This window comes from Odocoileus virginianus, chromosome 12, assembly GCF_023699985.2.
Source record: "Odocoileus virginianus isolate 20LAN1187 ecotype Illinois chromosome 12, Ovbor_1.2, whole genome shotgun sequence".
In the NCBI taxonomy this organism is placed as follows: Eukaryota; Metazoa; Chordata; class Mammalia; order Artiodactyla; family Cervidae; genus Odocoileus; species Odocoileus virginianus.
Window position 1 is genome coordinate 43,062,614 of NC_069685.1, and position 22,662 is coordinate 43,085,275.

The following is a 22,662-nucleotide window of genomic DNA, read 5'->3' on the forward strand; positions in this document are numbered from 1 at the left end:
CCAACTCCCAGAGCTTGCTCAAACTCTTGTCCATCGAGTCAGTGATGTCATCTAACCATCTCATCCTTTGTCTTCCCCTTCTCCTCCTGCCTTCAATCTTGCCCAGCATCAGAATCTTTTCCAATGAGTCAGTTCTTCACATCAGGTGGCCAAAGTATTGGAGCTTCAACTTCAGCATTAGTCCTTGGAATGAATATTCAGGACTGATTTCCTTTGGGATTGACTAGGCCTTAGTCACATAAAAAAGAATAAGAATCCATAAAAGTGTGTTAGTCACTCACTCCTGTCTGACTCTTTGCAACCTCATGGACTGTAGCCCGCCAGGCTCCTCTGCCCATGGAGTTCTCCAGGCAAGAATACTGGAGTGTGTCGCCATTCCCTCCTCCAGGGGATCTTCCGACCCAGGGATTGAATGCTTTCCAGCAGGGCAGGCAGGAGCCACCGGGGAAGCCCCAAGAATCCTTGAAGAGATGGTCTTTGTTCGGAATATGCATATACAAAGCTGCACCTAACCCATCTCCATACACTTGCTAAATTCGTCACCAAATTTTCCACGAATTTTTAAAGTAAATCAAATGAATGTGAAAGCACAAAACCAAAAGCAGATCAAAAAGAGCAAAAGTCATATCTAATCGACCAGGATAAGCGGCCGCTAGAACACAACTCAGTCGAGCCCCGCCCTTTCCCGGCCAGCCCCGCCTCTCCTCAGCAGGCCCCGCCCCTCCCCTTTCAGTCAGGCTCCGCTCCTTCCCCCACCAGATCGCGTCTGTTCCTCTGCCGCGCCTTTTGGGCGGGCCCCTTCCCTCCCCGATAGTCCCCGCCTACCCAACTCAGGCCCCGCCCCCCAGGCGGACCCCGCCCCTTGGGTCGCGGCATTCCCTCAGGAAGGCTCCCGCTGTCTGCGTGGGTCTGGGCGCGGCGCGGGCCGGGCATGCGCAGAGCGCGAGGGCGCGGTTGCCGTGGCAGCGCCGGCCGAGGGGAGGGCGACCGGCGGGCTGAGGCGGCGGCGGGTACACCGAGAGCCCGCGGCCGGCCGGAGACGGCGCCGGGCAGGCCTGAGCGGCGGGGCGCGGCGCCCGGCCCGTGGGGATGCGGGACCGGCTGCCGGACCTGACGGCGGTGAGCCGCGGGCGGGCGAGCTGGAGTGTAGCGGTTCGGGCCGGGAGCCCTGGGGGCGCGGGGATGGGCGAGGGCGGGGAGGTGCGGGGATGGGCTGGGGGTTCAGGGTGCGGGGTCACAGGGTGGGCGGAGAAGGGGAGTTCGGGTTCCGGGGTTCAGGCGGGGCGGGGCGGCCCCTGTGCGGGGTCGGAGGGGGTGCACGGCTTCCCCAGCCCGCAGCACCACCGTCCCACCATCTCCCCGACTCCCCGAAGGCATTCTTCTGCCTTCGCTTCTGCACTGGGCAGTGGGGCAGGGAATGGCTTTGGAGCCGGCGTCTCAGGGTCCGGCCGGGCCTCGACCCTCCTTTTCTGAGCTGGGCTCTGCTGCTGCTTCAGGTGACTTCCTTTCCTAGAGGCGGTCCATTCCTTCGCCTGGTTTAAGTCCTTGCAGAGCACTTATCATGACCAGAAGTTACTTGTTGAATTATGGTCGGTTCCATCCTAGTATGCGTCAGCTCCCTGCGAGCAGGGACAAGTCCCCTTGCTCCCTGTCTGTTATCTGTTTCGGGTGGGACCCCGCGCGCAGTAGGAGCTCAGTGGATAGGTGGGAACGGATGCACGTGATGCCACATGCCAGCGGGCGCCTTGCAGGGCTGGATGCTGGAAGGGAGCGGGGAGACAGGTACAGAGGGGCGCCTTTTGTTTCCCCTGCAAATAGTTTGCCTTGTGTTTGTTTACTCCCAGTAAACCCCGCTGGTGGAGTACATAGGTGCTCAGCAAATTACCAATGACTTTAGTAAGGGAACAGTGTTTTGTTCCCTTAAGAATTGGAGTCGTGTTTGATGCATTCCACAGACAGTACTGTGAATGAGATGATGACGTTGAAACGGTAGTGGATGTTTATAGAATGTAGAAGAGTTGAAACATTTTAGGTGAACAGAATTAATTCTGACTTTTTTCATGAAAAATACAAGTACTAAAGTAGTGTTGAATGTCTATATTTCGTTCCCCAGTACTCTGAACAGCCTCAGAATGGAGCAAGGCCCACTGCACTAAAGCATCCATTGAATGTAAAGAATTAACTCTCTCTTTGGCTTCTAGAATGGATCCAGCCCTGTCCAAGGCTTAGGAAGTAGAATAGTCCCTCTGATTATTATCTATGTTCTGTTGGCCAGATGAGGAATCTTAGTTCAGAGAAGCAATGAATTATTCATTCTTCAGATTATGAAAACTATGCTTTTACACTCTTTCCCAGAAAGTTTCTTCATAGTGATTTTTCTTTCCTTCCCTTTTTATTAATGGTCAGATATTTTGACGTTTGTGTTCATAGATTAGCAACATGTTAAACGGCAAATTGCTCTTCTGTTATCGCACTCAATGGTGTATCTTTCTTTGTTAGAAGCTCAGATAAGTGAAGAAATGAAGACTGTATCATGAAAGAATAGACAAATTTATAAATGTTGGAGAACAGTAGAAAATATGTGTTAGTGGAATATGAGAAACTTTTCTTGGCTTGTTTAGCAAAAAAAAAAGCAAAAAACGAAGAAGGCAGTTCTTTATCACTCTTAAGTGTATGTGTATTTCAGCTCTTACGGCAACAGTGTTGGTAAGAACATGTTTTAATCTAGAATTCTAGAGGAAGAAGTGATCTTTTCTGATCCAGTACCATGTTGCTGTAGATGAAGATTTGAGCAGCTGTAGAGCAAATTAGTGGACATTTTTATGTCTGCAGTTGTTGAATCTTGGGCAGAAAATTTCTGAACCTCTCAAAACCTCAGTTTTCCTGTATATAAAATGACGATAATAAGATTTTTTGGTGTACTCTTATGGAAGAAGCGCTGAATCATAAAATTATCTCCTGTGTGTGACACTTGGGAGAGGGTGGGAGAGAGAATAATGCTTTGTAATTACAAGTGTTATTAATATGTATTAATTTTTAAAATGTATTCAAGCAGTTATGAAAAGCAACCTTCTCCCTGGCATATTAACTTAAAATTGAATCTGAAATACTTAAAGTTTAACTTTTAATATTTAAAAACTCATCTGAAAATTATCAGCTATCAAATCTAATTTTTTTTTTTTTTCCAGGAAATGTGTTTTTTCCAGGTAGCTCTTGGAGTAGTAAAATGACCTTTCACAACCATGTTTCTAAGTGGCTGGTGTTTTTTCCTAGGTAAACGTGAATATTCAATTTTACTAGTTAAAATGCCTGTGTTGTCCACATTGACAAAATGTTCTTGATGCCTTCTAGAAGTTTCCCTTATTAGCTGTTAGTGATTCCTCCTGAGAAAAAGATTCCCACTGGTAACTTGTCGGAAAGGACTTAAAAGTTAGTTTGTCCAATGCAGTTTGTCAAATACAGATTTAGCTGCTTCTAAGCAAGAATTCTCTTTTTGAGCAGCCAGTTAGTACATTCGGGTGCAGAAAGTTAGAGTGACTTGCCCAAGATTTCCTAAAGTCTAAATCCAGAAGGATGTTTCTGGTTTTTAAAAAAATACAATGACCACCCATTCAGTAGATTCTGAGCACTGGATCTCTGTGAGGCTACGTGCTAAGTGCAGAGGGCACAGAAATGAACCAGGCGTGTGCTGTGGATGTGCACAACCAGGTAAGGAAGAGTGAAGAAGCAGAAGGAAATACGTTTAGGAAGTAAGTCAAAGTGGAATTGCTGTCCTTCGAGATAATGACCCCAAATATATTTTGATTAACTTTTAAAGTTTGTGAATGCAAATGACTGTATTTACGGTAGTTAAAAACAGAAAAATTGTAAATTTCAGCTGTGGGAATTTGCAGAGTAATAGCCATAAACACACATACTTAGATGGTATTCACTAGTAGACATATGAGAAAATTAAATTGTTAAAAGAAAATTGTATTGAAATGTAGTTGATTTACAATGTTCTATTTCTGCTGGATAACAGAGTGATTCAGTTATATATTTTTTTAATCTTTTCTATTAGGGTTTTCACAGGATATTGAATATAGTTTCCTGTCTATACAGTAGGACTTTGTTTATTGAGAAAATTACTATTTTTAATACTTGGGTTCATGGTGATAAATTGCACGTAAAATTTTTTAAAGGGCAAGAAAAGCTGCCCACATATTTTTAAGGTTCTGTTTTGGCAGCTCAGATGGGACACAGAGTGCAGATTGTTACGTAGTAAAGGTTCAGGTTCCAACTTAGAAAGTAAAAACATTTTTTTTAAGTATGACACTGAAGTTTAAAATACTGAGAATTTCATAATACATGTATACTTTAATATATGAATTGTACATAATATTTGAATATGTTTATAGTTGAGGATTTCATAATTTACTGAATCCTGTGTCATTCTACAGACAGTTGGAATCCCACAGTTGGGATCTTTGCAACCCAGATCGGTAGTTTCTCTGTGTGTAGGCAAGATGGGTTTCCCTTCCTCCTCCAGGGACTCTTCACGACCCCAGGGATTGAACCCATGTCTCTTGCATCTCCTGCATTGGCAGGCAGATTCTTGACCACTGCGCCTCCTGGGAAGCCCTTATTATTTCTCTGGGAACTACAATAAATACTGTTTGTATGCAAAATATAAAAGCAAAGTCTCTACATTTCCACAGGTTAATTACTTCTTGTTTTTAATTTCAAATCTGTTCATTATGAATAGAAGGAATGGAGAACCCAAGGGAGAACCAGCGCCTCACTGTGGCAGGTCCCCTGGTCCAGTCTGCTGTTCCCACGTGCCCTCCTCTCTGGGTCCTCGTGAGCTACTCACTTTATATGTCTCTTGCCCCCTCCCCTTTTTGGCCCCAGGTTTTCTTTTGGCCTCAATGCAAGCGTCACTACCAGGAAGTCGTCCCTTTTGTGTCCCCAGAGATCTCCCGTCTCTGCCCATCTGAACACACACGTGGTCCTGTTTTCTGCGCCTTCCCACAAACTCTGCACCTTTTCCAGGGCAGATGTGTGCTGTCAGGTTTGCTCTGAGGCCTCAGGACTCTGCCTGGAGCACCTGCTAGGTGTGGTTTGAGTGCGTTTGCTTCTGAACACACCCACAGTTAGTTAGGAAAATGCAGATGACAATGGACCCTGTTGTCTTCAGGCTCTTTGGGTTGCCAGGGACAGAAACCCCTTCGCTAAAACAGAAAAGGGAGATTGATGCAATGGTAGAATGGGGCTTCAGATTCAACAGTGGGATGTGCTGTCAGACCTCACGAGGGGATGGAACCAGGGGCTAGCGAGCAACCAAGACTGCCTCTGTCCTCCAGTCCTGCCCATTGTGCCGTGTGTGTCTTTGTTTCTTGGCTTCCCTGTCCTTCTGTATGTGCTTTCTGTCCGCTCCATCCCCATCCCCATCTCGTCTCTCTGCCCTTCATTCATTCCTTTAGCTGGTCTCAGCTGAGTGACTGCCACGTGCCAGGCACTGTTTCAGGTGTAAGTTGCAACAAGACCCTTGAAGTCCTTGCTCCCCTGAAACGTGTCCTGGGGGGAGGGGACAAGGAACAGTTAAGTCAGTGAGCAGTAACTGCTGGGGAAGATATCAAACGGTGAGTGGGTACGGGTTGGCTGCTTTGTGCTGGGTGATCAGGGGTCTTGATCAGGGAGATCTCTGAGCTGAGATGTGATGGGAAGAAGGAGCCAGCTGGGTACAGGCTGGGCAGGGGGCACGGCCAGCTACGGCTCTGCTGTGAAGGACAGGATGATGAGTTTGATAGTCAGTGGTGAGCGAAAATGAGAGATGAGGAAAAACCTTTAAACATGTCTTTGAGAGGAAAAAACCAGAAGCATTTATGCAATACAATGTTTATGTGAAGTGTAAGGACCTGTAGTATTTATAATAATAATGGAATATGAAGTGAAAATGTAAAACATGAAACAGTAATATTCTACCTAGGGCATAAAACTATAACTGATTATATAAAAATATGGGAAAGAAATACTTATATCTGGCAACATGATTACCAACTGGCCAGCAGTCAGCTTTTGCCTATTTTTAATTACAAGTATTCTTTTTTTTTAACTGAAGTAATTTTGAAAAATTACCGTATTCTACCAGTAAAGGTATTGCCATCATTGGGCATATTTCAAGATAATTGTTTCCCCACAATTAACATTTGCATGGAAGCCCTAGTGTACATGTATGTGGAGAATAACATGGAGAAAAATTCAGTATCTTATCCAACTTTGAATTCTTTCAGTTTGCAGTAATTCAGCTTCTGAATTATCTCAACAGAGAGCATTCCAGTGACAGATAATTCATCTTTGTTAAATAGAGTCTAAACAGGGAAGCTCCTTACTGTCTCTTCCTCACAATACTTTTCACAGAGAGAATTGTATTTTAATGTAATGCTGCTTTTAAGGAGAATTCTTTTAAAATTTAACAGAAATGGAATGTTGATATTTGGGTGCTTATCTTGTACTTTGACACTTTGGAGATCAAGTTGGAGGCTATTCCCACTGCTGCTAGTGAATGCCACGAATCATTTTGTTATTTACGATAAGTACACTGTTGTAAACAACGGCTGTTGTATAGGGGTTACACCATCTCAGCTGGAAAGATGGAACATGAGCTCCATGGACTTGGGGGGGCAATTGTGTAGCTTGAATAGCATAGTTAGGTAGTCATTTTTTTTTCTTTTTTTTAATGAATGGAAAAGCTGAGATAGTATTACTGGGTCTATTTTCTCATGTCTAATAGTTTTGAGCGTTCTAGATAGAACTAAAAAATATAAGTAGGAAATAGGCTTTACTCCAATATAAAATAAAAAGTTAAAAAAGAAAAAAATGTCTTCACAACTGATTTTACATGTTTTATCCATTTATGACATAAGAATACCATGCTGTAACAAATAGAAATAAATTTAATAATCTCTCTCATCTGCAAAAATTGTGTTAAAATTGCACACAGTGTCATTGTTTTGCTGATTTTTCTCTAAGGCACTAAAACATAATAGTAAAACCATTAGCAAAAAAAAAAGGAAGGGAAAAAGACAGTAGAGGAAACAGATTCCAGTCATTGGCTCCCTCTTGGTCTGCAGGTAGAGAAATGCACGATTTACCAGCAAGCAAATGACTGTGAATAGAGATCACGCGTGGTGACACGTGGGTCTCAGCGTCCAGGAAGAGTTGAGTTTTTTGGTGGTCAGTTGTTTATTCACTGCCTCCTGTACAGAGAGAGGTCCATGTATAATGTAATGGTAAAATGACTGACTTCCCTCAGGGAGAGTGTTATGTTGGACACTGTCTCCCCTGAGCCAGAAGTAACTAAGTCTCTGCCCTGGAGCAGGTGGAGTAGGGAGTGCAGGTTCTTGGCTGTGTCACACATGGCAGACATCCTGTGTGTGGGCTTTACCACGAGATGGTGTAGTGCTGCTGGGCCCCGGGGCGGCGGGGGGAGCCTGCAGGTGAAGCAAGACAGGCTGTGGATTGACCATTGTGGAACCCATGCAGTGGATGCATCGAGGGCTCCCTACATTATTCCTTCTACTTCTGTTCATGTTTTGTCATTTTCACAACAAAACGTAAGACAGACAAAACACAGGCCTCTGAGAACCATGAATAGCTGTCAGAGGGGTGAGATGGGTGCCCTCTGCCCCAGGAAAGCCACAGTGGGGGCAGATGTGTTGTCACCACTAGTCCTCTGGGCCACAGGGGAATCTCAGCCCTGCTCAGCCACGTTCAGGGTCATTCTCTACCCATCCCCCATTCTTATTTGATGAATTCACGGGGACTTAATTTAGTTCACGCCAGTGTTCCTGGCCTCCAGAACATCCCCTTCCCGCATCTGTGAAGAGACGTCAGCCATAGGGGGACAGTGACATGCAGGGTCTTTCAAAGAGGACATGATTGTGAAGGCCAGGGAAGCTGCCCTGGAAGCTCAGAAGGGAGCCTGGGAGCCAGGCTGTGCCTGGAGGACCCACATGAAATCCCCTCCTCTGGGGGAGGTCCATGGTGTGTGGTCAAGAGTGAGGGCTTCTGGAGTCAGATGGATAAGGTAGTCTCAGCTCTGAGTGTCCAGGGCAGCCCCTCACCTCCTGCCTTAGCTGCTTCTCGCAGAGTTGGGGGAACAGGTGTGGAAGGCATTTTAAGTGTCCCGGTGCTCCTGCCATTGGTGAGTCAGCACAGTCGTGGGTTTGTGAGGTCGAACCCTCCTGGTCCCCAGAGAGGCCTGAGGCTGTGAGCACGGTGCTCAGCTGTCCCGGGTGTTCTCTGTGTGTGAAACGGGGGTGCTCGCAGGCCTCAGGTGGTGCTGGAGGACCAGCACAACAGCAAGTTGTCCTGCTGCCCCAGTGCCCTGGCCCATGATGTGACGCCTGTTAGCAGCCCTCTTTGGAGAAGAGCTCTATGCTGTTGGGTTTGCCTGAACGTCACTTTTGTTGCTGTTAGCTGATTGCTGATCTGCCTTTAAGTGCTCTTTTTCTGGGAATTAAGAGCATGGACCTGAAATGATTTTAAAAGCCTTTATTGGTGTATGCACACCCTGTGAAAATCACATGCCTTATGAAGCCCTGAGTGGGCAGTTTTCCTGCAGCCCCACCTTTGGAGGAGGAAACGGGTGTCATCTTCACTTTATAGACCAGGAGACAGAGTAGGAGAAGTTGGTGGGGCCCAGCTGGTAAGCAGGTTAGAAGCCAGACCTGCGACTCCCAAGATGGTATTCTTCTCGCTAGACAAGCCTGTCTACTTGGGTCCAGATCGGTGTCTTGGTTAGTTAGCATGGTTGGTTAAAGAAAGGGTCGGGTTGGCACGCTTCAGTCCTTGGTGTGTGTGTGTGTGTGTGTCCTTGGGCTCTCGTGACACAAGACCACAGATGGGGTCACAGAGGTGCTGTCATGTCTGGCCCCGGAGGCCAGAAGCCTGAAGTCAGGATGTCGCAGTGCCATGCTCCCCTGAACCTGGGGGGAGTCCTGCCTTGCTGCTCATGTCTTCTGGGGGTGGTGGCAGTCCTAGGCGCTCCTTGGCTCATAGACCCTTCACTACCCTCTGCCTTGCTCGCCACATGACTGCCTCCCCTGTGTCTCTGTCTCTTATAAGGACAGAGTCATGTGGGGTTAAGGGCCCATCCTGCTCCAGCATGACCTCATCTTAACTAATTATGTCTTCCCAGACCCTTTCTCTAAGCACGGATCCTGGGGGTTTACAACATTTATTTTTAGGGGGACAGTTCAACCCATAATACCTGCCCTGTTAGCAGAGTACAAATGAAACATTCTCAGTAGCAGCGCTGCCTAATTGCAGGCATCTTCCTCCACGACTGGAGTCACGTGAGAGCAGGGCGGTGGCTCAAAGTAAGGAAGGGCCCTGCTGGGGAAACCACTCCAGGCACATGCCCTGGGGAGTCTAAACAAGCAACGTGTGGAGAGAGCTCAGCCCACAGTCCTGAGAGGCGCCCTCTGACCCCCGCCTGCAGCTCCGTGAGCTGCTCCCAGAATCCTGTGGAGGGGGGTCTGCATTTCCCTCGAGACCGCCCCTCGGCTCTCCAGTGTGTGTGTCACCTGGAGATAAAATTCTCTTTATGGCTCTCATAGAAACCCCTTGTCTGAGGGAGCTCGTGCCTCTCTATCTTGGAGAAGCACATTTCTTCTCCCTTTGCCCTCTGTAGATTATCTTATCTACACCCAGAAGTGGCCCCAGGGCAAGGGAGGTGCAGAAGCCTTCTTGTTGAAGTTTAGGCCAGATCGGTTTGCCTCAGCGTGGGCCCTGGAAGGTGCAGAGGGAGGCTGCACTGTGTTTTCTTACCACATTGATTATAGTTGGCAGATTTTTCTTAACTAAATTCAGTGGAATTTTGTTTCCACATTATTCCAAGTTGCAGATCAGTAAAGCTACACTTAAGACTTTTAGTGCTTCAAGATTCTGATTTTCCTGAGGATACAGAATCCCTGAAATCTGGGGCCGCCTCAGCTTTCGCAGAGTTAGAGCTGAACGGACCGCCCAGCGTGCCCTCAGGGAGATGGTTTCAAACAGTTCCCTCCTCTACATGCTGTCAGGTGTCTTTCCTTTCTCCTCTCGAATCCACATCTCTCATTGGTAGATGCTCTGTCACATGTCCTTGATAAATTTTGTGTGACTTGGATGCCAGGTTCTGGGGTCTGACATTGTCTCCTCTCCCCTGTAGCTGTAGACAGAGGTTGCTTTCTTCCCAATATAATAAGTCCCCTTACATACAAACGAGTTCCGTTCTGAGAGCATGATCATAAGTCCGGTTTGTTTCTAAGTCCAACAAAGTCAGCTTAGGTACCCAACTAACACAATCAGCTATATAGTACTGTAACGTGAAGTGAAGTGAAGTGAAGTGAAAGCCGATCAGTCATGTCCGAGTCTTGGCGACCCCATGGACTATACAGTCCATGGAATTTTCCAGGCCAGAATACCAGAGTGGGTAGCCATCCCCTTCTCCAGGGGATCTTCCCAATCCAGGGATCGAACCCCGGTCTCCCACATTGCAGGTGGATTCTTTACCAGCTGAGTCACAAGGGAAGCCCATACTATAGTGTAATAGGTTTATAATACTTCTCACACAAATGGGTTGGTTGAAAGTCACTCAGTCATATCCGACTCTTCGCGAGGCAGTGGACTATACAGTCCATGGAATTCTCCAGGCCAGAATATTGGAGTGGGTAGCCTTTCCCTTTCCCAGGGGATTTTCCCAACCCAGGGATCGAACTCCGGTCTCCTGCATTGCAGGCAGATTCTTTACAAACTGAGCCACAAGAGAAGCCCTTCACACAAATAATACATAAAAAACAAACATAGAAAACTAAACATTTAAAATCTTACGGTACCTTGAGAAGTATAGTAGTATGGTACAACAGCTGGCGAACAGGGCTGGCATCGAGTGAACAGGCAAGGAGAGTTACTGACTGGAGCGGGGAGTGGAGGTGGGAGGTGGTAGAGCTGAAGGATCGTCAGCAATAGGAGATGGAGGGCAAGCTGCAGTTTCACTCTTGCCTGACATTGATGACACAGGTTCTGGTTTCTTGCTGGCTTTTTTTTTCTATCTACCCTCTCGAAAGAACAGTCCAGTGATGTCTGGGTAGTAGTTCTTTTTTTTTCGTCGTCCCAGTTACCAGCTACATCATTGCTGCTTTTGCACGTGCTTCCAGACATCCTGGGCTTGAAATAAAACTGCACTACTATACAGTAAAGTATGCAAAAGCACATGTGTAGAGGGTGTACACATGTGACAGTGTACACCAGGCATGTGAACTTACGTGATTGGACATGGGAATGCACGTTCATGTCTTTGAAAGCTTGCAACTTGAAGGTTCATGTGTAGGGGACTTATTGCAAAGGCTTTTCACTGTTTCGTTCTCTTGCGTCCCTTGAGGGGTGGGTTAAGGTTACAATGTGGTGAGGTTCTGGATGTTCTAGGGTAGTCTGGAGTCATGGAATGCTCCACTCAGCCAGAGACCCAGCCCTCCAGGCGGTCCTGATGTCCGTCAGGTGTGAGAACGCCTGGCTTAGAACATCTCTTCAATGTTATTTTAAACTGATGGACCTGATTTGTAAAGTAGTGGCATCCTGGCCTTTCCCAGTGGTGGGTTGCTTTCTTCCTCAACGTTCCCTTGTTCATTCGTGAAGTTCTGTCCAACTCTGTAATCCCCTGGACTGCAGCACGTGCTTCACCATCTCCCAGAGTTTGCTCAGACTCGTGTCCATTGGGTCGGTGATGCCATCCAGCCGTCTCATCCTCTGTTGTCGCCTTCTCCTCCTGCCCTCAATCTTTCCCAGCATCAGGGTCTTTTCCAGTGAGTTGGCTCTTCATATCAGGTGGCCAAAGTATTGAAACTTCAGCTTCAGTATCAGTCCTTCCAAAGAATATTCAGGGTTGTTTTCCTTTAGGATTGACTGGTTTGATCTCCTTGCTGTCCAAGGGACTCTCAAGAGTCTTCTCCAGCACCACAGTTCACTCAGGTCTTCTTCACTGAGTCTTTCTTTAGTAAAATGTTTATTGATTATACAAGTGTGGTCATAATTGGAAATTACTTAGGGAAAAACGATCAACACTAGCTAACATATGTGAAAGTTCTTTGAAAATTATTACCTAATCTAGAAAAGTTGGGCACAAAAGTCTGGAAAAGAGGGTTACAGAGGATGAGATGGCTGGAAGACGTCACCGATTCTGTGGACATGAACTTGGGCAAATTCTGGGAGATGGTAGGGACAGAGAAGTCTGGCATGTTGCAGTCTGTGCGGTCGCAAAGGGTCGGGCATGACTGAGCAACTGAACAACTAGAAAAGTTGACTAGTGGTGTCAGTATTTCTAATCTGTATAGACAGTGTGCAATGTAAGCAGATTCACTTGTGAAAAATAAACCTGCTCTGTGTCACATGGACGCACTCAGTGAGAATGAATGATCGATCCTCTGGTGCTCAGTTCTCGAAGATCCAGTCATTGTTTCCCCCTGATGTGGCTGCTTCTCCAGGCCGATTGGCTGTGTGCGCCTGCCCTGACTGTGGCCTGGTGAATGTCACAGCCTTGGTGGGTGGTGGGCTTCTTACGCTTTGGTGCTCTTAGTGAGCTGAGATCGTGTAGGTACCCAGCTGCTCTTGTCTTTCAATTCACCATTGGTGCCTCTGTGAAAACTTTTAAAACCAGAATTTTACATTTCATATTTTTCCATTTCAGTGTAGGAAAAATGATGATGGGGACACAACTGTTGTTGTTGAAAAGGACCATTTTATGGATGATTTCTTCCATCAGGTAAGAGTCATTTTGTGAAACCCAGTCTGTCATTCTTCTTTAAACAGTTAAATTAATGTAAGTGTGCATTTGTCATATTTGAAATTATGCCAAAACTAAATATTTTAAAAAGTTGACGTTTGAAAAGTGCTGTAGAATTTTTAGTGCTATTAGCACATTTATTACTGTTGGGCCCTTCTTCCTGGTGACTGACTTGGTGGGGAGGGTGGGTGAGAATGGTGACTGTGGGTGCTGGGGGCCTCTGAGGAGACTGAAGCCCGTGGGCTGGGGGTGGTCAGCAGGGTGGACCTGCTGCTCACAGGCTCGTGCTGAGAGAAGGTACCTCCTCCAAGCACAGGGTCCCCCGGGGAGGTCCTGCCGCACCCATGGCCAGCGGGGTCCTCCAGACGAAGGGAGACTGGGTCCTGGGCGTGGAAGGCCTGGTGGGGTGATTTCCCTCAGCTGGCCGTCAGGCGTGCACGGTTCACACAGTGAGGCTTTTCTCTCTCTTCTCCTGTGGAATGGCCCTGAGTCCTGTATGTCAAAGGGCTCGCTCGTATTGTGTATTTTCTAAAATCTTGGATTGAATTGTAAATTCTTCTGCTGAGTTTCCCATATACTAAACCATGAGTCTCTAGGTCATGTGGGACTTCACTCATTCCTGAGAGATCTTATCCTTGAGCAAAGACGCAGTTGTGGCAACTCCGCGCTGCCTTGGTCAGCCTGGCCTATCTCTGGACTGCCGGTGCAGGGGCGCAGCCTCTGGGCCGTGCCCTTGGGGCTTCCCTCGAACCTGTCTGTCTCCCAGACTTCCCCCGAAGGCCTTCCCCTCTCCCTGTCAACTCCCCAGGGCTGTTTCTAGAATTTAAACATGACAGCGTGTTTAAAGTCTTAACCCTAAGTCATAGTTGATCAAATTTTGCATAATTTCAAATTTTTGAAATAGAGTCTGAGAACAGATATTTTGACTTTGTTAAGCATTAAGAAAAGAAACATGGCCAGTATAATTTTTTCACAATGGAAACTTCATTTGCAGGACTTGTATTGATTATGCTGAATCTAGTCTTAGGAGTTTCAGTGTACTCTTAAATCTGTTGGCAGTCTAAACTGGTCTGTCACTACATGGATTTGAAAATATGTAGTATGTTAATTAAAAACGTATTACAAGTTACCAACTTTTCAGCCAGAACTTATTGAATACATAGTTCATTGGGTTTCAGATATATTTATGTTAGTTCCTAGTCTTTTCTAATTGGAAAAACATGAAATTAAATAATTATCTATAGGAGCTTACTTTAAGGTACAGAGGAGTTAAGTTATTGGATTTCTGGATTTCACTTTGCAAACAAGACACTTTCATCCCGGTTAGTTTACCTGCCCACTTTGTAAAATCATTATTTCTCTGATTTTACCCCCTTTACCTAGATGCTTAATTCTTTCATGTCAGTTCTCCAGAGAAACCCATATTTTTTATTTTAAGAATCTTCTAGCAGTAAATGTTGTATTTTATAGAAGAATTTTAATCACTGTGTCATTAAGCTGTAGTAACTTAGCACTAATCCATTTTCGCTGCAGGTGTTAGAGATGCATACAAAAATGGGTGAGTGGTGTGAGGGAGGTCTGAGAGCCATTGATTCTAACCTAAGTTCCAGTTTCATTTGTTAAATAGTTGACTTATTTTGCAGTTAACTTCTGTGAAATGACTTCTTTTTTTTTTGCCTGTGCCATACTGCATGTGGGATCTTAGTTCCCCAACCAGGGACTGAACCTGTGTCCACTGCGGTAGAAGCTTGAGGTCTTAACCACTGCCAGGGACATCCTGAAATGACTTCTGAAACAAATAGAGAAGCCCGTGATGTTTGTTAATACAAGCTCTTTCTTTAGAAAATGACATTTAGATCTTAAGTATCACATAGAATATTGCAAAAGATAGGAATTTTGCATATGACCAGTGTTGGTTAAAGCTAAAATAATGCTGTAATAGGCGGGCAGGAGAGCCCCTTTTTATGAAAGTAGCTTGTGGTTGTCTGAGAGAGCCTGTGTGGTGCAACTCACAGACGTGAATGGGCCTGGCGCTACAGTGAGGATGGCACTTCCCTCCTGGCACTGAGCTGATGGCCCAGCAGTTTCCTTCTCTGTTTGGGCCGCGCTGGTGCTTCTGCTGCACAGATAATGTTGGTGTGTGTACTGTAGAACTTTCCAAGAGGCAAAGGAATATCTTTTCTACTTTGTGACAGATGGGTCTCACTGACTTCACTTCAGAGATGGCGCTTTAAAGATGACTAACTGAAATGTAAATCTGTGCACTAAAACCACAAAATCATTTGTGCTTAAGCCTGTGTGGTAAAGTAGCAAAAATTTTAAAAGATTCTGTTGTAATCATTTGTGTGGTTTTTACCTGATTAATAAGATTAAATTATAAGTATGTGAAGTTCAGTAGAAATCGTGTATAGATGGAAATAACACCTAGGCCTAATGAAATAACCAGTCACTGCTCCATGAAAGCAGAATTCTGTGTCAGACTGTCCTCTAATGTCTCTTTTCAAAATGTGCTGTGGGACTTGCCCCCAGTGTCCCTGCAGTTCCTGAGACCCTTCCAAGGAGTTCGTGTGGCTGAAACAATTTTCATAAGAATACGAAGATGTTCACCTCTTTCCTCTCCCTCTGTCATGAATGACCGTGGGGGTGGGGGTAGTTTTCAGAGGCCACATCACAACAGATTGAACACAGAAACCGCATCAGAATCAAGGTGCCTTCCATTAAGCTAGAAGCTAGATTTGCAGAGAAATGTAAATCACTGCTCTTACTGTCACTGATTTTGGGGGAAAATACTGCTTTTTTCCATAAAAATATGTTATTTATGTTAACATGTATTTTTAGTTTCCTGCTGCTGCAGTAACAAATTACCACAAATATAGTAGTTTTAACAGAGCATGCATTTATCGTCTCACAGTTCCAGAGGTCAGAAGTCTGGAATGAGCTGTTTGGGGCACACATCAGGGTGTTGGCAGGGCCGTGTGTTCCTGTAGGCTCTAGGGAATATTTGCATCCTTGCCGTTCCAGCTTCTGGAGTCGCCTCCATTCTTGGCTCGTGGCCCCTTCCTCTGTCTAAAGCACATCTCTGCTTGTTTCTAAATTTGATCCCGTTGCTTCACTCTTGTGGTTACATTGGATATTCGGATAATCCAGGATAATCTCCCATCTCAACCCTTAACTAACCACACCTGCCAAGCGCCTTTTGCCTCATAAGGTCACTTGCAGAGGATTAAGATGTGGACGTCCACCACAGGATGTCATGGGTTTGTGATGACTGTAGTAAGCGAATTCATACATGTTAAAGGTGTGTGTCTCTCCTGTGGTACTTAGATTGGAAGGAGCTGCAGCCTACATGAGCCAAAGCAGGCATCTTATCTCTCCACGGAGAGGTGCATCCCTGTTGCTCAGGATGATGAGAGAGGACGCACTCCTACAAGAGGCCTCACCCCACCCGTCTTCATCTCCTTGTCTTCTTACCTCTCACCTCCAGAGGGGTCCTTTTTTAAGTTTCTTTTTGGGACATCCCAGCATTTCTTCTTTTAAGTGTTACCATCTGCCCATTAATCTGTTTGTTTTGGCTTCTTTCATCATTGTTAACACATAAATACATTATTCTGCAACTAGTAGGTAATTTTCCCCCTGTGATTTTAACTTGGTAATATATGTAATATATACTGGGGATTTTTTTATGCCTTTTGTTATAGTTCTATAATGTACCCTAACAAGCCTCCTTTTGCTGGGCTTTAGGATTTTCCTAATCTTTTTTTTTAAAGATATATATGTATTTTTTTATATGACCATTTTTAAAGTCTTTATTGAATTTGTTACAATATCATTTGTGTTTTATGTTTTGGTTTTTTGGCCGTGAGGCATGTGGGGTCTTAGCTCCCTGACCAGGGATCGAAACACTTCCTATATTGGAAGGTGGAGTCTTGACCACTGGACTGCCAGGGAAGTCTCCCTAAGTTTTTAAGTATAGAAATTGTGCTTAGTTTCCTAGGGCTACACAAATTTCATGGCTTGAAACAGTGCAGATTTATCCTCTTCATTTCCAAAGGCCAGAAGTTCACCCTGGTTCCACTGGGATGAACCGTGGTGTCAGCAGGATTGCACGCACTCCTGGGAGGCTCCCTGGAGAACCTGCTTCTCCATACCTGCCTCTCCAGCTCCCGAGCTGCGTCCCCGTCTCCTCCGTCTCTACCCCCTCCTTCTTCCAGGCCAGCAGCAAGGCATCTTGCTTCACTGGGTCGAGTGGCCTTCTTCTGTAGCCACATCTTCCTCTGTTCCCCCTTACTAGTACACTTGAGATGATGTTGGGGGTCCATCTGGAGGATCCAGGATCATCCGTTTCCCCATCTCAGGATCCTTTGTTTAGGTCACACCTGCAGTTTCTTTTGCCATATAAGGTAACCATCAGAGGTCACAGAGGTTAGGACCTGGACATTTTGGGGGGACAGTATTCATGCTGCCACCATTGTTAAGAATCCATCTGGACAAATCTTTCTAATGAGTACATTACATTTTGAAGCAAGTGTTGAATAACTTAATCAGAGGCAAAAAAATAATGACTAAGAAGGCTTGGTCTTACCAGCTGTCCATACCTCCCCACATGAGAATATTATTGCTGGCCTGTCCTACAAAATGAGTTCCCTTCTTAACTGCACAGAGAACTGGTGTTCATAGTAGATGCTTCTATAATAGTTGCCACTGTCTGTGGTAATTCTGGGTCATGATTGTAAAACTTCTTATAGCCAACTAGGTTTTCCTGGAGATTGATACTGTCTTATTTCCCTTTATTTAAAAAATTTTTAATTTTATATATTTTACTTTTTAAAATATTTTATCATATATATATATAGGAATGTAGATAATTAACAATGTTGTGATTGTTTTAGGTGGACAACAAAGGGACTCAGCCATATATACACATATATCCACTTCCCTTTATTTTTTTAAGTCGAGTGGGGAAAGGTTATTATTTCTTTATGTGGTACTTATTCACTTATTTCACTCTTTTTTTTTTTTTTGAAACAAATAGGTTTTCACTTTATTTATAACAAATATTCCATATCCGGGATCCTCTTCAGTTAGAAGTTCTTTGAGACGATGCTGTCTGCCTTGGCTAGACGGAGAATGGAGTCATCTGACTCACTCATCCTACGAACGGCCCCGCAGATAGCGTAGGTTTTAAACTGGCCTTTGAACCTGCCTGTCACCTTGTCAACCTCAGCCACGTTCATCTGGATGGACGTGTGGTCCTTGGTTTGGATGGACGTGTGGTCCTTGGTGCCGATGATACGGTTGCTGGCGGAGCATTTCCGCGGCACATAACAGGTCCACGAACTCACTGGCGTCATTCTGCATGTTGAGTGAGCGTCTGATGGCACCAGGATGAGCGCGAGTGCAGAAAACATTATTTACCTCTTTTATCCTTCACCTTTTAGGTGATGAAAAGCAAATCTGAATTTGCCACAGTGGTGATGACTTTTTCTCTCTCTCCTAGGTCGAGGAGATCAGAAACAGTATAGCGAAAATAGCTCAGTATGTCGAAGAAGTGAAGAAAAACCACAGCATCATTCTTTCTGCACCAAACCCAGAAGGAAGTAAGTTGTTGGTTTTAAAAAGAAGCATGTCTGTCTGTCTGTCTGTCTGCCTGTCTTGCTATCCATAACACAAGCCTCAGCCCGGGAACACGTGAGCTTGAGCTGGGAGCCTGTAAGAAGTGCTGGAGGCTGGCGGCCCACCCTCCCCATTCTCTTGTCTGGTCTGGATGAGCCAGCGCTTCAGTGTGGTTTTTGTTACAGCTTCCATGGCATCTGGTGTTCACCCAGGTGAGGACAACTGATGTATGACAGCCATGAGAATACATGGAAGTGACTTTGCAGAACTTTGGGGCCACATCAGTGACTGATGGGGTCTTAGAGCCATGCTATGTTCACAGTTAAGCAGTAGTGATAGAATTTTGTGTTTAGATGAAAGTTAACAAGAGGTTGGTCTGGAAAACAGTAGAGCAGGATGGAGCAGTTTTAAAGATGAAGAACAGACCAGGAGGTGGTTTCACGTCTTCAGCAAAGGCTCTTGGTGTGGAGTGTGCTGTTCTCAGTGTCCGTGGAGGGCAGCATGTGAACAGGTGATTTAAAATGAACTGAACATCAGAGTGTTGGCAGTTTTAAGGGAGTATTTCCTTGAGCTGCAGTGATAAATTTTGAAGACTTTAAAGGTAAGATGGAGCTGGATAAGCCAGAAAACTGCTAGTTGGAATCCATATGTCATTTGGGAGAGTAATTGATACCTTTACCATATTGAGTCTTTTAATCCTTGGAAATGGTTCATCCCTCTGCTTACATCTTCTCTGCTTGCTCCCAGTGATCTATGTAGGGCTCTGTGTAGAGGTCTCTACACACCTTTCATGGCAGTCGATGCTTTTGATGTTAATGTGAATAGTATCTGCTGTAAATTTTGTTTTCTACTTGTTTTCATATATAGAAATACAGTAGGTTTTGTATGTTGAGCTTTTATCTCACTCTCTGGCCCAATTAATTATTTTTAATAATTTCTCTGTGGATTCCTTTGGATTGTCTCTGTAGCCAGTCATGTTATCTGTGAATAATGACAGTTGTCCCTCAGTTCTTAGGCTTTTTATTTTCAGTTGACTTCTTTTACTGACCTTCTATATAGCATTGAATGGAAGTGGTGATGCGAACATGTTATTCTCAGTCTCAGAGGAAAGTTGAAAGCAACTTTATTAGGTTATTTGATGTTGCCTCACTTTCAAAAAATAACTTGATTTTAAATTGAAAAAGAACTCCTTTACTCATTTTGAAGATTTTGTGTGTCTTGTAAAATAATGCTTTGTATGTCTGTAGATGCCCTGTCTTATGGTTTAGAAAAATGTTTCCTAGAAGCGTGACTCTCACTAGCTACTGTATTAAACGGGAGTTCTGTGGCCAGATACATTTGGGACCACCTTCACACCACATCCTCACTTGGGTGATTTCAGCGTACTTAGAGCAATAAAGGCCCTGAGAAGTCCTGTGATGAAGAAACCTGCTTAACTTTGCTCAGTGAAGTGTTTCACAAACGCATTTGCCCACAGGACTTTTTATGTAACACCTATTAACATCTTGCTTAATTCTTGGTGAAGTTGAATTTGAATATGTGCTTGTGTATTTTTTCTTTTGAGAAATTTATCTCCAAAAAGCTTTGCTTCCCAGTAATAGCAGGTACAACAATGGAGTAAATTTAGAGCTCTAGTGCTTCACAGTCGTCCCTTGGGGCTCCGAAGAAAACTATTGCTTTTAGTTTCACAACAAAGTATGAACCAGAGTGTAGGAAGTAGTGTCTCACTGCTTACTTAGCTGGTCTGTGTAAGAAAGATGCAATGACTCCTGCCGCATGCTGCTGGGCACTAGGGAGTGCTGCGGAGGGCAGCGGGCTGCTGCGCCCCTGCTTTTTGTCCATGCCGGGGGCAGGGGAGGGTGCAGATGGAGCTCCGGCTCCTCAGTGCCTTCTCTGCCCAGGCTCCTGGGCGGACAAGCAGAAGGGTTCCAGAGCACGTGGCCCCCAGGTGGTGCTGCCCTGCCCTGGCCCATGAGCTCCGGCTTCGGCTGCGGGGTTGGCTGGGTGGCCAGGCCATTTCATTAACCTCAGTGACAAGATCCCAGAGGAGGGTTTGCTACAGAGCTGACAGAGGGCGCCTTTACTTGCCCTTGTCTTTACTGACCTTACACTTATGTGTTTTTTTTTGAAAGAAGGCCATTGAAAATGAGTAAGTTTCAGGCTCTCCAATATATGGATCCAGCTGGCAGAACTCTGAAATAAACGTATGTGATTCACCTTTTTGGTTCCTACTGGTGATAGGGTTATGACTGACATCACCATCAGAGAGGGGTGGGGATTTTACTCATCAGTGACAGGGCTTGTGGTTGCTTTAATCAGGGGTCATAGTCCCTCTCCCCAGCCCATGTTTTAGGTGTGGACCTCCTAAACAGTCGCCCCTTTTGCTCCTTATCTTTCCTTCTTTTCCATCCCACTGTCATTCTCCTGGGTTGGCCTCTCTCTGAGCAGTTGTGTCCTAATTGCATCCCATCTCTCATTCCTTCTCCTCCTCCCCTCTTCTGCTGGAGTCGTGCGCTTAGTATGCATTTCAGGCTCTTTAGAACTACGTGGCCATCACTGATTACCTGCCTCAGTGTAGAAAGCCTCTGCTCAGGTGAGCTGTGGGTTCAAGCCCCAGTTCCACCATGAATTCACTGTTGACCTTGGACAAATCACTGGTCATCCTGTAGAAATACTGACTGCTGCTGTCCTCATTATGTTTCATTGTCATCTCCTTGTTTCCATCCCATCCTTCCTTCTGTTTCAGAGTGAGAGGTATGTGTCTCCCTTTTAAGGGTAAACTGTGGTATGTGACCTTGAACCCTCCTCTGAGTGTTTTTTTCTGCTTCTCCTCAGCCAGAAGGCTGTCCATCCCACCCCCACCCCCACCCCCCTTACAACCACGCCTTCCCCACAGCCCTGCCTGACCCTGTAGCGGCTCTGTCTTCCTTGAAAGAGTGGTCTGTCCCCCTCGTGCCCCATCCTGCTGCAGGCCCCACCCTGGCCCTCGCGCTTCCTCCTCAGCGTCTGCCGCTGTTGACCAGCTCCCCTCCCCCACCCCAGCCTCTTCATCTTTGAAAGTTAACCTGCTTTGTGTTACCAAAGCCAGTACATGCTTGTTGTGCTCATTTTGGAAGAAAGCAGAAAGGAAGAGAAAAAAAACACTCATAATTTTGTCCGTTGGTATATATATGTTAATGTTTTGGTATATATTTTTCTAGCAAAAACACGTATTAAAAACAAATAATGTTTAAAAAATATAGAATTTGGATCACACAGTGCATGTTGTCTTACAGCATGCTCTTTTTGCTGATGAATGTACAGTTACATCAATAACCTCAGATATGCAGATGACACCACCCTTATGGCAGAAAGTGAAGAGGAACTAAAGAGCCTCTTGATGAAAGTGAAAGAGGAGAGTGAAAAAGTTGGCTTAAAGATCAACATTCAGAAAACTAAGATCATGGCATCTGGTCCCATCACTTCATGGCAAATAGATGGGGAAACAGTGGAAACAGTGTCAGACTTTATTTTTGGGGCTCCAAAATCACTGTAGATGGTGATTGCAGCCATGAAATGAAAATATGCTTACTCCTTAGAAGGAAAGTTATGACCAACCTAGATAGCATATTAAAAAGCAGAGACATTACTTTGCCAACAAAGGTCCGTCTAGTCAAGGCTATGGTTTTTCCAGTGGTCATGTATGGATGTGAGAGGTGGACTGTGAAGAAAGCTGAGCACCGAAGAATTGATGCTTTTGAACTGTGGTGTTGGAGAAGACTCTTGAGAGTCCCTTGGACTGCAAGGAGATCCAACCAGTCCATCCTAAAGGAGATCAGTCCTGGATGTTCCTTGGAAGGACAAATGCTGAAGCTGAAACTCCAATACTTTGGCCACCTGATGCAAAGAGTTGACTCATTGGAAAAGACCCTGATGCTGGGAGGGATTGGGGGCAGGAGGAGAAGGGGATGACAGAGGATGAGATGGCTGGATGGCATCACCGACTCGATGGACATGAGTTTAAGTGAACTCCGGGAGTTGGTGATGGACAGGGAGGCCTGGCGTGCTGCGGTTCATGGGGTCGCAAAGAGTCGGACATGACTGAGTGACTAAACTGAACTGTACAGTTACAGGCCCACCCTCCTTTTTTCTTTTTTGGCCATACCACATGGAGGATTCCGGCTCCTTAACCGGGATTTGAACCTGCACCCCCTACATTGGGAGTGTGCAGTGTTAATCACTGGACCACCAGGCAAGTCCTTACAGGA

The 22,662-nt window shown here is 45.4% G+C and overlaps 1 protein-coding gene and 1 pseudogene across 4 annotated transcripts in view; one reads left to right on the top strand and one right to left on the bottom strand.

The window, feature by feature from the left end:
• The first annotated feature begins 931 nt into the window (after positions 1-931).
• The window catches only part of STX2 (syntaxin 2), a 76,210-nt gene continuing 54,479 nt past the window's right edge, over positions 932-22,662 (top strand). Inside the window, exons 1-3 of one of the 4 annotated variants that reach the window (XM_070475045.1) lie at positions 932-1,119; positions 12,707-12,781; positions 18,300-18,399. In XM_070475045.1, coding sequence (XP_070331146.1) covers positions 1,090-1,119; positions 12,707-12,781; positions 18,300-18,399 — 205 coding nt within the window. In that variant the 5' untranslated portion in view covers positions 932-1,089. Of the gene's footprint in view, positions 1,120-3,195; positions 3,274-12,706; positions 12,782-18,299; positions 18,400-22,662 lie in introns of those variants that run through there. The other 3 variants (XM_070475046.1, XM_070475047.1, XM_070475048.1) reach the window with 3 other exon arrangements.
• On the bottom strand, positions 17,832-18,160 carry LOC110147480 (small ribosomal subunit protein eS21 pseudogene; annotated as a pseudogene).